Source organism: Danio rerio, chromosome 2 (assembly GCF_049306965.1).
Source record: "Danio rerio strain Tuebingen ecotype United States chromosome 2, GRCz12tu, whole genome shotgun sequence".
Classification (NCBI taxonomy): domain Eukaryota; kingdom Metazoa; phylum Chordata; class Actinopteri; order Cypriniformes; family Danionidae; genus Danio; species Danio rerio.
Genome location: NC_133177.1, coordinates 4022501 through 4035561, shown reverse-complemented (window position 1 = coordinate 4035561; position 13061 = coordinate 4022501). Strand labels below are relative to the sequence as shown.

General features: G+C 38.7%; 1 protein-coding gene across 3 annotated transcripts in view; it reads right to left on the bottom strand.

Moving 5' to 3' along the window:
* Positions 1 to 13061, bottom strand: part of npc1 (Niemann-Pick disease, type C1) — a 43344-nt gene that overhangs the window by 4159 nt on the left and 26124 nt on the right. For all 3 annotated transcript variants that reach the window (NM_001243875.1, XM_005163659.6, XM_005163658.5), the window contains exons 14-23: positions 12888 to 13002; positions 11643 to 11770; positions 9652 to 9786; positions 7996 to 8085; positions 7529 to 7719; positions 5764 to 5879; positions 4137 to 4266; positions 2850 to 3050; positions 1351 to 1582; positions 1106 to 1219 (exon numbers count right to left, since the gene is read on the bottom strand). In NM_001243875.1, coding sequence (NP_001230804.1) covers positions 1106 to 1219; positions 1351 to 1582; positions 2850 to 3050; positions 4137 to 4266; positions 5764 to 5879; positions 7529 to 7719; positions 7996 to 8085; positions 9652 to 9786; positions 11643 to 11770; positions 12888 to 13002 — 1452 coding nt within the window. The remainder of the gene's footprint in view (positions 1 to 1105; positions 1220 to 1350; positions 1583 to 2849; positions 3051 to 4136; positions 4267 to 5763; positions 5880 to 7528; positions 7720 to 7995; positions 8086 to 9651; positions 9787 to 11642; positions 11771 to 12887; positions 13003 to 13061) is intronic.

Here is a 13061-nt window from a genome sequence, read left to right as displayed (position 1 = left end):
ACTAGAAAGTCCAATTCTCAATGGCTGAAAAAAAGAAGACTCTGGAGTGGCCTAGTCAAAGCTCTGACTTGAATCCAATTGAGATGCTGTGACATGAGCTTCAAAAGGCAGTTCATGCTTAAAAACCCCTCAATGTGGCTGAATTACAACAATTCTGCAAAGCCAAGAGGGCCAAAATTCCTCCACAGTGCTGTAAAACAGTGGTCCCCAACCCGGTCCGTGGATCAATCAGTACCGGGCCGCACAAGAATTAATTATCTTTAAGTTGTCAGATAAAGTAGCTGCATTTAAAGCCAAACTGAAGCATATTGGACATGTTTCAAACATTAGCAGGGATTTTGTGCGAGACTGAGCCTCACTCACCAAGCTGGTGCACGATCATCAGTCTTCGCTGTTAAAGGAGTTTGAGCGCTACTTCCCAACCTCAAAGGACCCACAAACGGCTAGGGAATGGATACGTGACCCATTTGTCAACAAACCAGCTGAATCCAGCATGTCCGTGCAAGAAGAAGACCAACTGCTGGAGATCGTAAATGACGGCGGCCTTAAAACAGTGTTCGAGACAACAACTCTGCCGGTGTTCAGGATTAAAGTAATGGCAGAATACCCAGAGATCGCAAACACAGCGCTGAAAACCCTGTTGCCATGTCGAGATGTACATGATATGCATGTTCTGGCACTCACTGGGTGTTTCACGGGCACACACAAAGCTTGCAGGTAAACAAAAACGGCTTATCATAAGCATCTTATCGATAATTATTTACACGGTTGGCATTAAGATGAACATATAAACGTGATCTGACTAATTTCTATCAGCTAAAGGTGTCTGGAAAAATATTCAAAGGCTTTTATTGTCATAAACCGCACGGACGTGAATGCGTCTGACTGTTCTGATTGGCTAAAGCAGATGCTCACGTCAGCACGTTCTAGACGTGCACGTGCTCGTCATCCCCCCCACCCCACTTTTAACTAATATATATATATTAAATATTTAAACATCTTCATTTTCGTTATTAATTTGAACAGAGTTAAACAAAGACTTCTTCTCTTATTGACCCAGGGGGCGCTGTACTGTGTGTGTTTGTGTGTGTGTTTGGGGACTCACGGAGCTGCCCATATGTGCCAACGCCTCCTCTGCCCGCTCCACCCGGGAGCTCCTGGTGCTGATGGAGAAAGCCCTCACTATATGACTGCAGAACTCCACTGATATCCCACAACTCTGCACAACAACAACAACAACATCATATCAGGATTGAGAACATGCAAGAGATCATGGGCACTTCAAAATAGTGAGTAATCTTTATTTTTGTGTGATCAGTCTGATGGGTCAGTATCAGTTTTGGGACTCACCATGACCAAGTTGACCAATGAGACAGCGTTGAGGCTGATGCTCCAGAGCCACATGACCCCGAACATGTTGATGAGGATCATAGCGATGGTGAAGCAGACGAGCACCGCCGACCAGAGCTCAAAGCCCAGCAGAACTGCCGTCACAATGAAGATGGCGGACAGAGACACGCCGAGGTTCAGCGCGGTGTCATCGACGATGGTCAGATACTGCTCGTAGAAGACGTAAAACACACTGCGGATGAGGAGAAAACAGGATGGAGGATGTTCAATCTGAAAACAACAACTGCTACATATAAAACAGTACAATATTAAAACCATTATGTCACTGGGAAGTCCCCATAAAGATAGCTCTGTGTGTGAAATAATTAGCCCTTCTGAGAAATTAATTCTGCTTCAAATATTTCCCAAGTGATGTTTAATGAATTTTTTTCAGTGTTTACAAGTCTTAGTGTTTTTACATTTGCCGGTAATTTTCCGGAAAGGTCTGTATGTGTGAATAGGGCCTAAGGCACTCACCCTTCAACCAACGCACGCCCCCCAACAGTGCCGATATACAGCCATATCGCCCTGCTATGAGTTTGATATTGCTCTAGATCACAAAAGGACTAATAATTTTGCTTTCAACATTATCATATTTACCATAAATGATACAAAATAAAATATCCAAGCTTTCATCTTTTAAACACTGAAACTGCTCAGGATTTAATCAGATTTTTTTTCTTATTAAAATAAAATCTTAAATGAACACATTGAAAATTACAACACTAGAGTATATTCAATATTATTTTCATTATTTTATATTATTATAATATTGATTAAAAGGTATTACTATTACTATTAAATTAATAAACATGTATGATTTTGTTATGGTAAATGTATAGTATTTATAATCAACAATTAAATACATATTTATTAAGAAAATAACAAAAAACATTCAGTATTTAATCTGCTATTTTATATGCTTGTTGCAGCAACAACAACTCAGCATATTTATCACCTTCTAAAAGCTAGTTATTTTTAATTAATAATAAAATATAGTGGGGAAAAATAACTAACTTTTATAACTGTAATGCCATGTTAAAGTGATAACTTACTTATTTCATTCATTAAAAAAAATACTGAATAAAACAAAAAAATTTGGTATGTCCCACAATTTTTCTAAAGGAGATGTAATAAAAGAACCAACAATTTCTTACATTTAAAAGACTAGATTTACCAAAGAAATGTTTACTATGGTATCTAAAGCCGGTTTAGAGGTGTGCAGAGTTTTTTCTCAATAGTTTTTGCCCAGTAATCACTAGGACACACTGGTTTGCATATTTATGATACATTTTCAACGTCAATTTCAACACCTTTTATGGAAGTATAAGTTCTGCTTTCCTGAATCTGCCATGTGACTTTAACTTTCAATGCAAACCATTTATTCAACATCAGCAAACTTAAAAAAAAAAAAAAAAAGCTAAAAAGCCCAAATCTCGCTTCAGTCACTATGTGTTTACCTGTAAGGGAAGACTTTGTAGCTCTTGTCATGCGTGCTGAGGGTCTGTGTGATGTTGTCTGTAAGCTCTCTGGCCATCTTCATGGCATTAATAAAGTCGGAGGAGTTTTTCAGGATGGTGTGGTAACTCATGAAGTATGTGGCGCCCACATCTGTGTTGTTGTCTTTGAGATCCACGGCAGTGCCGTACGCTGCATGACCACTGCACAAAACACACAAGCCTTAATACAGCGTTCTCATATACACTACATTCAACTGACACTGTTGCATTTATACTTCTGTCAATGTTGCTCTGTACTGCTCTAAATTTTGGACAGCATGGGAAATGCAAACAAAAAGCAGTCATTTTTTTAATTTACTTTGTTATTAGCATTTTATTGCAGACAAAACGGCACACATTATTTACTGGGTCCCTTTTTAAATAAACACGTATTCAAATGTTGGTTCTTGCGACACATTTAAAAAAAAAAAAGTTGGGACAGGAGCAGTTTAGGGCTAGAAATCAGGTAAATTGTTTAAGTAATGATGTGATTTGAAAAGGTGATGTCAACACGGGATTGTAATTATGATTCAGTACAAAAGCAGCATCTAAGAAAGGTCTAGTCATTTAGGAGCAAAGATGGGCAGAGGATCGCCAGTTTGCCAACAAATAAAAGAGAAATTATTGAAATTACTATTTACCATTTTATTATTATATTATAATAATATATGAAGAAATTAATAATATTCTTATATATATGGAAGTTGTTACATGTACTTGACTGGCCTGTCTACAGTCCTGACCTGTCAATATGTTGCCTTCTTTTTCAGGGACACCCATGCATATTTTAATAAGACAATGCAAAACCACATTCTGCACACATTTCAAAGTCCTCGCTGCAGAGGAAGAGAATAACAGGTATTTGATTGGCCTGTCTGCAGTCCTGACCTGACCCCAATAGAGAATATGTGGCACATTTTGAAACTCAATGTGACAACGAAGACCATGTACTGTTGCCCACCTTAAGACTTGTTTGCAGGAAGAATAGTGTAAATACACAGTATGGTTACAAGCTTGCGGCCTCATTTATTCGTTATGATAACATGGTATATGCGTCTCCTGAAGATAAATATAAAAAAATAATGCAACAGCAGTTGTGATTGACGATCTCATATGATGTAAGAGATCGCAATGACATGATGTGTGCAGGTGCTGTCCCATTTATTTTAGGATTAAACCTTGAAGCCCTTCCTCTTCACACTCTGTTTCAAGGGCCAAGAGTGCTCAGCAGAAAGTGTTTAAACTTACCCTTTTCCACATTTGATATTGGGGTTGTCAGAGAGAAACATGGGGAGGAAGTGCATGAACTCAGTGCCGTTCGGTCTCTGTTTCCCACTAGAGGTCATTGGTCTGCAGTGAACGCAGCTCTTGTCCACCACTGAGAGAGAAAACATCTCAATCACTCAACTGACGATAAAACTAACAAAAATAATGTTTCATCCAAAGAGAAACACAGTATAAGCACATTTAGTCAAACAGATATCAGACAGGTAAATGATTTGGGGTAAACGACTCCTTTACAATCCACTTTTAATACTAAAGTGATCCGATCATCACATTAGGAAAAAAAAATCTTGTTTCCTCTGAAGTCATAATAATTTTAGGATATTTTATTTATAGAGTTTAAGTAAAAACTCAATATTCTTTACAGAACAAAGTTTACACAACAAAACACAAATTGTTTTGTTCTGTGAACTGCTGATGTTTCTTCTAAAACGTTTAATATAACAATTGGTCAACATGTTAAAAGATGTCATTGTTTCAGACTGGTTTATATATTTTATGACAACACAAAACCATCGTTTTCACGTCAGAAGAGTCAAGAAATCAAGATTTGCTAGTATAACCCTGATTTTTTTAGTCATCAAAACATTGATTTAAAATATATTTTTGAAAATTGGGTCTCACTTTACAATAGGGTTTGATTAGTTAATGTTAGTTAACCAGATTTTACTAACATGAACACGTTTGGCGCCGTTTTGTGAATGACTAAAATGTAAGTCAATGTTTTATTCAGCCATTTTAGTTTCTGCCAGCTTTGCGTTTGGCGCCATCTTGTGACTGAATACGCAGGTTAGTGCACGTTGTTTTCATTTCCCTTGCGTTTAATTAAGCATTTAAGAAATTATTACAGTTTTAAACAAAGTTTTGTGGTAAGTATCCATAAAATAAGCCAGCTAAAGTACATCCAGGACGTTGTTTTAACAGAATAATGTACTCTAGTCTCTGCTTTGAGTCAGGCTGCCGATAACGTTAAACATTTTGTTTAAAGCTTTCCCTTACACAATGCACCTTGAGTTAACATGAACTAACAACGTACAACTTTATTTCCATTAACTAATGTTGGTTAACATGAACACACACTTTAATAAATGTATTGCTCGTTGTTTGTTCATATTAGTAAATACATTAACTAGCATAATGTAATGTAGCACTAATAGCTTAGGTCACAATTCATAGTATTGACAAATCATTAACTAACACGACTAGCGTAATAAATTACTAATTAGCTGTGTATTAATAGTTAGTAAGGTAAAAGTTGGGTTTTGGTATGCAGAATAAGATCAAACTTCATAACTACTAATGAACACTTCATATCTTAATAATAGGCAGGTACATTACTGATCCTAGAGTTAATAGCACGAATTATGACCTAACCTAAAGTGCTACCCATTATTGTGTATTGTAAAACTTTACCTACATTTTGCACAGTGTTAACAGATGTTTAAAAAATAAAACAAAAAAGATTTTACTCATCCATTCAGTATCATCCTGAAAAACTGAGAAGGTTCATTTTGTCCACAGCAGTAGGTTTATAAAGAGCCAGGAGCAGTGTGATTTTACTGTATGCAAAGGTCAGTAAACATTGGTTTACCTGAAGCGTTACAGAAAGCTCCTGTGCTGTTGTAATATCTGCAGCAGGTCGACTGCGGCTTCACCCAGTCAAAGTAGTCATCCAGCCAGGACGAGGGTACATTACTGATCCTTGTGCTGAAATCATCACACAAAACATCAATATACTCATCTGAAAGTGCTTTTTCCAAAACTTAAAGCAACTTTATAGGAATTTCCTACAAGTATTTATAAGGCTATTACAGTAAATTAAAAATAAAGACATGAAAAAAACAGTTTGGTCAAAGTACTTTCCACAGGTTTGTAATATACTTGCGGGGTGTTACCCAAATTGAAACACACATTTTACCCATAACACATAAATGGTTAACTACATGCGACAAACAAAAAATTATGTGATTTTAAACAACATATTCATTATTATACTGTTAAACAAAGTATCATTTCAAAATAAAGATAAAATAGGCTGTTCAAATTAAAAGAAATCCACCATTTCCCTTAGTTTTATGCAATTCAGAATCTCTCTTTCTCTCTAAACGGCCACTTTATTAGGTACACCTTACTAGTATCGGGTTGGACCCCCTTTTCCTTTCAGAACTGCATTAATCCTTCCATCGTGGCATAGATGGAACATGATATTGACATGATAGCATCTTGCAATTGCTGCAGATTTGTCGGCTGCACATCCATGATGCGAATCTCCCGTTCCACCACATCTCAAGTGCTCAATTGGATTGGGAACTGGTGACTGCGGAGGCCATTTGACTAAAGTGAACTCATTGTCATGTTCAAAAAACCAGTCTGAGATGATCCGCGCTTTATGACATGATGTGTTATACTGCTGGAAGTAGCCATCAGAAGACGGGTACACTGTGGTCATAAAGGAAAGGACATGGTCAGACAGCAACAATACTCAGGTAGGCTGTGGTGTCGGCACGATGCTAAATTGGTATTAATGGGCCCAAAGTGTGCCAAGAAAATACCCCCCACACCATTACACCACCACCACCAGCCTGAACTGTTGATACAAGGCAGGATGGATCCATGCTTTCATGTTGTTGATGCCAAATTTGGACCCGACCATCCCAATGTGGCAGCAGAAATCGAGTCACCAGACCAGGAGATCGTCTTGACAATGTCTACATGCTTAAATGCATTAAGTTGCTGCCATGAGATTGACTAGAAATTTGCAAGTTGGACAGGTGTACCTAATAAAGTGTCCGGTGAGTGTATTTTGCAGCCAGTTTTAGATGTCAATAGGTTCTCTGAGTATTTAGTCAAGTTTTTCTGAATCGTTTTGATTAAAGAATGAATTATTTAATGGTTCTGTGAAAGTCAAGCAAACCTAAGTCAGGCTTAAATGAAAAGTAAATGCAAAAACGCACACAATTACCAACAACTTAAAAGTTGAACCAAAGACATTTTAGGAGAATTAAAAACTCTGGCCGAAAATTTTCTGAAGTCCCAAAAAGGCACGTCTCTGCGAGTCTGCTGATCATGTAAAACTGTTTATGGGACCGTTTTCAGGCACACACAACGGGGCAGTACGAAATGAAACTTTAAATTAAATGTGGATGGTTACCAGGACAGATTAAAAAAAAAGTGCAAAAGGATTATAATGGCAAAAAAAAAATACTTGGGTGGCTGTTAATATGACTTTACCCAGGTAGAGTCTATATGTGGGAAGCACTGGGTCACTTGAAACGAAATCTATTTAAACTATGAATAAAAAGAGTATGTTTGCAACTCCATTAATACTGGTTGATTGAAAGTAAAGCATCACTCACTAGTTGCTCATGAGGGAAGCGGTGTAAATCTGCTGGACCAGAGAGTCGTTGTTGCAGCCGACTCCACCACACACTGCGTTCTGGCCCTCAAACGTCTTATAATCATGGCCATCTTCAACCACGAAGTAAACCGGCGGCCCGGTGTGTAGATACTTGCTCAGATTCCCAAAGTAATTCAGCACATATGAGTCCTGAAACAGCAATACAGTGACCATTCATACACAGGGTCTCCACAAAGCAGGCATAACGGGTAAACAAAGCAGACAACATTTAAAGTGGCTTAAAATTTTTTTTCAAAATGGTCCTAAGACAAGAACGCAGGCAAATTACCAATGATTGGTTCAATTTGGATAACCTATGAATGCAACACAAACGCACGTCACACAAAATAAATGAATCACACCTTTACAAACAGCAACTATTAATGTAACACTGACCATTATTCAAAACTGTCAATAAACACTCACATCAGGCATGGATAGCGTCTGCTCCAGTCCAATCTCCACTTTATTAACAACGGCAATGCTGAAGGACAGCATTCCCACAAACACAGCAACCTGCGGAGGAGAAAAGAAGATTCACAGGTAAGAAAAAAATATTTAGTGACAGAATTTACTTGTGAATACTTGACGTACACTGGTTTATTATCAGTGGTGAAAAGAGTACAGAAAAATCATACTTAAGTAAAAGTACCATAACTTGCCTAAAAATGTAGAGCGAGTAGAGTAAAAGTATCTGTTGTAAATATTACTCAAAGTACGAGTAAAAAGTAGCCCTTTCAAAAGTACTCAAGAGTAGTGAGTGTTACGCTGTAAACAGCTGATGCGTTTACATGTAGTTTGTGCATGTGTGTGTAAACGTAAAATTCTGTAGTGCATTTAGTTATTGCCCAGCAGGCACACAACATCAAAAGACGTTAATATTAGGTTAGATTTAGGTTGTGATGTCAGGTGACCAAAATTCAATGCGTAGCCAGCGAGTAAGAACAACATTATTTTGATGTCCAATAATGACGCTGATGATTGGTTGATTTCAGGTTGTGTTAGAAAGTGACCAAAATCCATCATCTTAAACCAACGTCATATTGATGTCAAATACTGACATTTATTGGTCATGTATGGCAACCAAAATCCAACATCTGATAGACGTCATAGTGGTAACATCCACACAACGTCAAGCTGTAACATAATACGGTGATGATATTAGGTTGATTGTAGGTTGGACATTAGACATTGACGTTGGTCTAACATTGAGTTCTGACGTTAACCTGATTTTTATTTACAAAACAAAATGCAACATCCCCACGATGTTAAGATACAACTTCAATCTAACATGTTGGCTTCTTGTGCCTGCTGGGCGCCATTTCGGTCTTCATATGGTAAACATCCGTCATCTCCACATCAGTGACATGCATCTCTGGGTCAGTGCATGTAAAGATTTTGGACATCTTGGACAATTTTATAATTGTTAAAATTGTTAATGTCTTAAGGTAGTTTATTATGATGCGATTTACCTTCTATGTGCGATTTGATTGGACAGGAATCACATGATTGATATTTCTCATCTCCATAGACAAGGAAAATTAAGTAATGACTGCAGGTTGAAATAAAAATTCCTGAGGAAAAAGTACTCAATTACAGTAGTTTGAGTATTTGTAATTTGTTACTAAACACCACTGGTTATTCTGCATTAACAGTGGTTGACGGGGTCGCTTGGTGATTTTAAAAAAGTCAAATAAACCTTATTAAATTATTAGAATTACCAAATTTCAACCATAACCCACAGGAGATAAAAATAGTAGTTTTTAATACTAAAAAACAACAACATGCAAATGAAAAGCCATCAGACTTTAAATATTTTTTTTTTCATAGGACTGGTGTGTTTACGTTAGATTAACAACACAGCAATAGCGTCAGCTGCAGCAGATTGATTTTATAGAAGCAGGTTAAACTTTGACACCTTTATGACAAATACATTAAAAATGAATACAGGCCACAACTGAACATTGAGGATGAATTTAGTTTTTTTTTAGGGGTTTGTGAGTCACTGGCACTGTTATTTTGGAGGTTGTGGGCTGAAACGTTTGGGAACCCCTGTATTAGGGTTATTTTCTGTCCACCTACCACCAGAGGGCGAACCCAGTCCTTCAGGATGAAAGGAGCGTATATTTTCTTGAAGAAGCGGAAGAGCCAACCTTCAGATTTTTCTTCTTGTCCATCAGACAACTTCACACAGCACAATATATCCATCCGATTGGCCTGGAGGAGGAATAAAAAAAAGAAATCAATAAAAAATTCTGTAAAAAATATTACCCAGTTTATTCTCAACTCTTGCACACCCTTGTCAGACCCCCTAGTTGTTCACAATTTGTTTTGATGATTTCTTGCTATAAAAATTATTTTGTGATCGTTACATCATAATGCAGATAAAAAGGTGTCAGTGTAATTACTTTACAGGTTGCTCTGAATTACCACTGTATTATTAAATCCACTTCATGAATACATGTTTATAAGATCTTAGGGATGCACCGATACCAATTTTTTGGAACCAGCCTGAGCCGGGTTTCACAAACTATTCGCAGCACTGAAAGTATTCCCCACACAAGAATAAACTCAGTCGGAAAGATGAGAGAACAGAAACTGATTGTGAGAATAATTGTACAAAGAGGTGCACGCTGCGTCTGCGCAGCTAATGTGTGAATGAAGTGCTTGATAAATCACTGAGACACATTACACAGCACTCCTGTGGCCTGTGGACACTTCCAAAACAGTAGCACAAAAGGGGAGAAATCAGTGCGTTGAGGATCTGTCCAATGTATTATTGAGCCTTTTCCAATTTAAAGTTTCAGGTAGGCCTACTTTGCGTGTGAAGAGCAGGTAATATCCCTCTCTACTACAGTGTAGTGAATGTGATCTGCTGATCTAAGGGGGCTTTTCACACCTACACCTTTTGTTTCGGAACGTGTCTCGTTTGCCCAGTTAGCGCGGTTCGTTTGGCATATGTGAACAGGGCAATCACGCTCTGTTCCGCGCCAAAGTAATCGCTCCGAGGTCGCTTGAATGAGGTGGTCTCGGCTCGATTGAAACGAACCCTGGAGCGGTTCGATTGCAGTGAGAAAGGGATCCAATCCGAGCGCGGTTATATCACAGTGTTTTATGGATATGTAATAGGCTTACGGCTATTTGAAGAGAGAATTATGAGTATGGCGGGAAGTTTCGTGAGTCTCCGGATGCCCGCAAACGAGTGATGATCTCCCGGTAATCTTGCGTCTCCCTCCCGGTCCTCAAATAGGCATCGTCGCGCACCCTTCTCACCCCTCCCCACCGCGCACCTTGTCAATCACCATCAAAGCACCAACTCTCCTGACAGCTTAGCGGGATGCTGCAAAATAAACCCTGACCAATGTGAGGAGAGTTTACTCGCACGTGACTTGCTTTAGCTCTTTTGGTCCGATTAGAAACTTTGCAGTGTGAAAGGGAACCGCTCCAAGAGCAAAGAGCAACAATGTAACAATTGTAATCTCTGTTTCGGAACAACTGAATCGATTCACAGGTGTGAAAGCACCCTAACATGATGTAGAAACAGCAATGATCTCCATGTTGCAGGTCAAAATGAACGCATTTAATGCAAAACTAAATGCATTTCTCTACTGGTTATTTAAAATAACAGGAAAAATGAGTCTTGGAGAAAGTTTTTGGTGTTGTCATGAACACGACGCGCAGTTTGATTTGTGAATGAATGAAGAATGATTGACAGGTGGAGCAGCTGGAAGAGCTGTAGTGAACATGAATTTAACCTCTTGAATACTCATCTGTGCTTCACATTAAACTATAGAATAGATTCAGAACATTTAGGATATAGTAGACCTACATAGCAACTTTCCAGTGCCTTGTAATAGGCTACCTTCATGGGTTTTCTGGCTTATACATTACACAGAATATAGCGCACGCGCAAGATCGGATTTTGATCGGTACCAGCTGGACGATACCCAATCCAGCAAAAAGATGAGGTATTGAACCGATATCCATCCAAGTATCGGTATCAGTGCATCCCTAATAAGATCCTTGACTTTTGTCATCCCACAGGTAGGAGTGTGTAACCTTTGCCCTCTCACCTCTTGTCTCTTGATGTCGAGGCCCAATAAAGACACAAAGCAGCTGATCTGCAGGAGGAAGTCGATAAAGATGGCCAGACCAGCGAACAGAGAGAACGTCCTCACCGCAGGCATGGTGGACAGAGCACCTGCAGACACACACAGAAAATGGATTTCAGGAAATGAGAATCAAGCCACCTTTCTCTCACTTCTTTGTCATATCAAATGAACACATTGTTTACATTACAGGTCCCACAAAGTGTTTTGAAATGCACAGCTTTGTTTGATGGCTGACATCAAACAAAGCTGTGACATGACCTTTTTTTTAGCTAAAGTGCATTAGACTCATGATGACAGCAAGGCTGCCTAACACACACACACACACACACAAACACACACACACAAACACACACACACACACACACACACACACACACACACACACACACAAACACAAACACACACAAACACACACAAACACACACAAACACATTCAGTGAAACATTTACATTTAGTCGTTTAGCAGACGCTTTTATCCAACGCGACTTACAAATAAGGACAAGGAAGCAATTTACACAGCTATAAGAGCAACACTGATTAAGTGCAGTAGGCAAGTTTCAGGTCTGTAAAGTGTAAGAAGCAAAACATTAGTAATATATACATTTTTTTTTTTGTAGTACAGTTAGTGGTGGAGCCAGAGAGGCAAATGCAGATTAGGAAGTGAAATGGAGACTAAATAGTTGAGTTTTTAGTCATTTGCTTGGAGACAGTTTGTGACTCTGCCGTTCTGATGCAGTTAGGGAGTTCATTCCACCAACTGGGCAGATTGAATGCGAGAGTTCGGGAAAGTGATCTCTTCCCTCTTTGGGATGGAACCAGGGGCGACGTTCATTCACAGAACGCAAGTTTCTGGAGGGCACATAAATCTGCAGAAGTGAGAGCAGATAAGGAGCAAAGCCAGAAGTCGCTTAGTAGGCAAACATCAGAGCTTTGAATTTGATGCGAGCAGCAACTGGCAGCCAGTGCAAACGGATGAGCAGGGGAGTGACATGTGCTCTTTTAGGTTCATTAAAAACCACTCGTGCTGTTGCGTTCTGAAGCAGCTGAAGAGGTTTGATAGAGTTAGCTGGAAGCCCGGCTAGTAGAGAGTAAAAGGAATGGTAAATATCTTTTAATCGATTTGAAACTATTTTATAAAATCTGATGTTGTTTCATTCCCGTGTGGTTTGTGAGAAATGTCTAGGTTATGAACTCATGTGAATGTACCTAAAAAGAAGGCCACGGTCTCAGAGAAGGAAGAGAGGAACATGCTGGGAGCCACATCTCCGAGGATTCGGCCAATCTGCTGATGAAGCTCCTCCTCTGGCATTCGCTCGTCTCTCTGAAGAAAATAAAAAGAAAATTACTTGGAGAAAAAAAAAACAATTGTATTTCTCATTA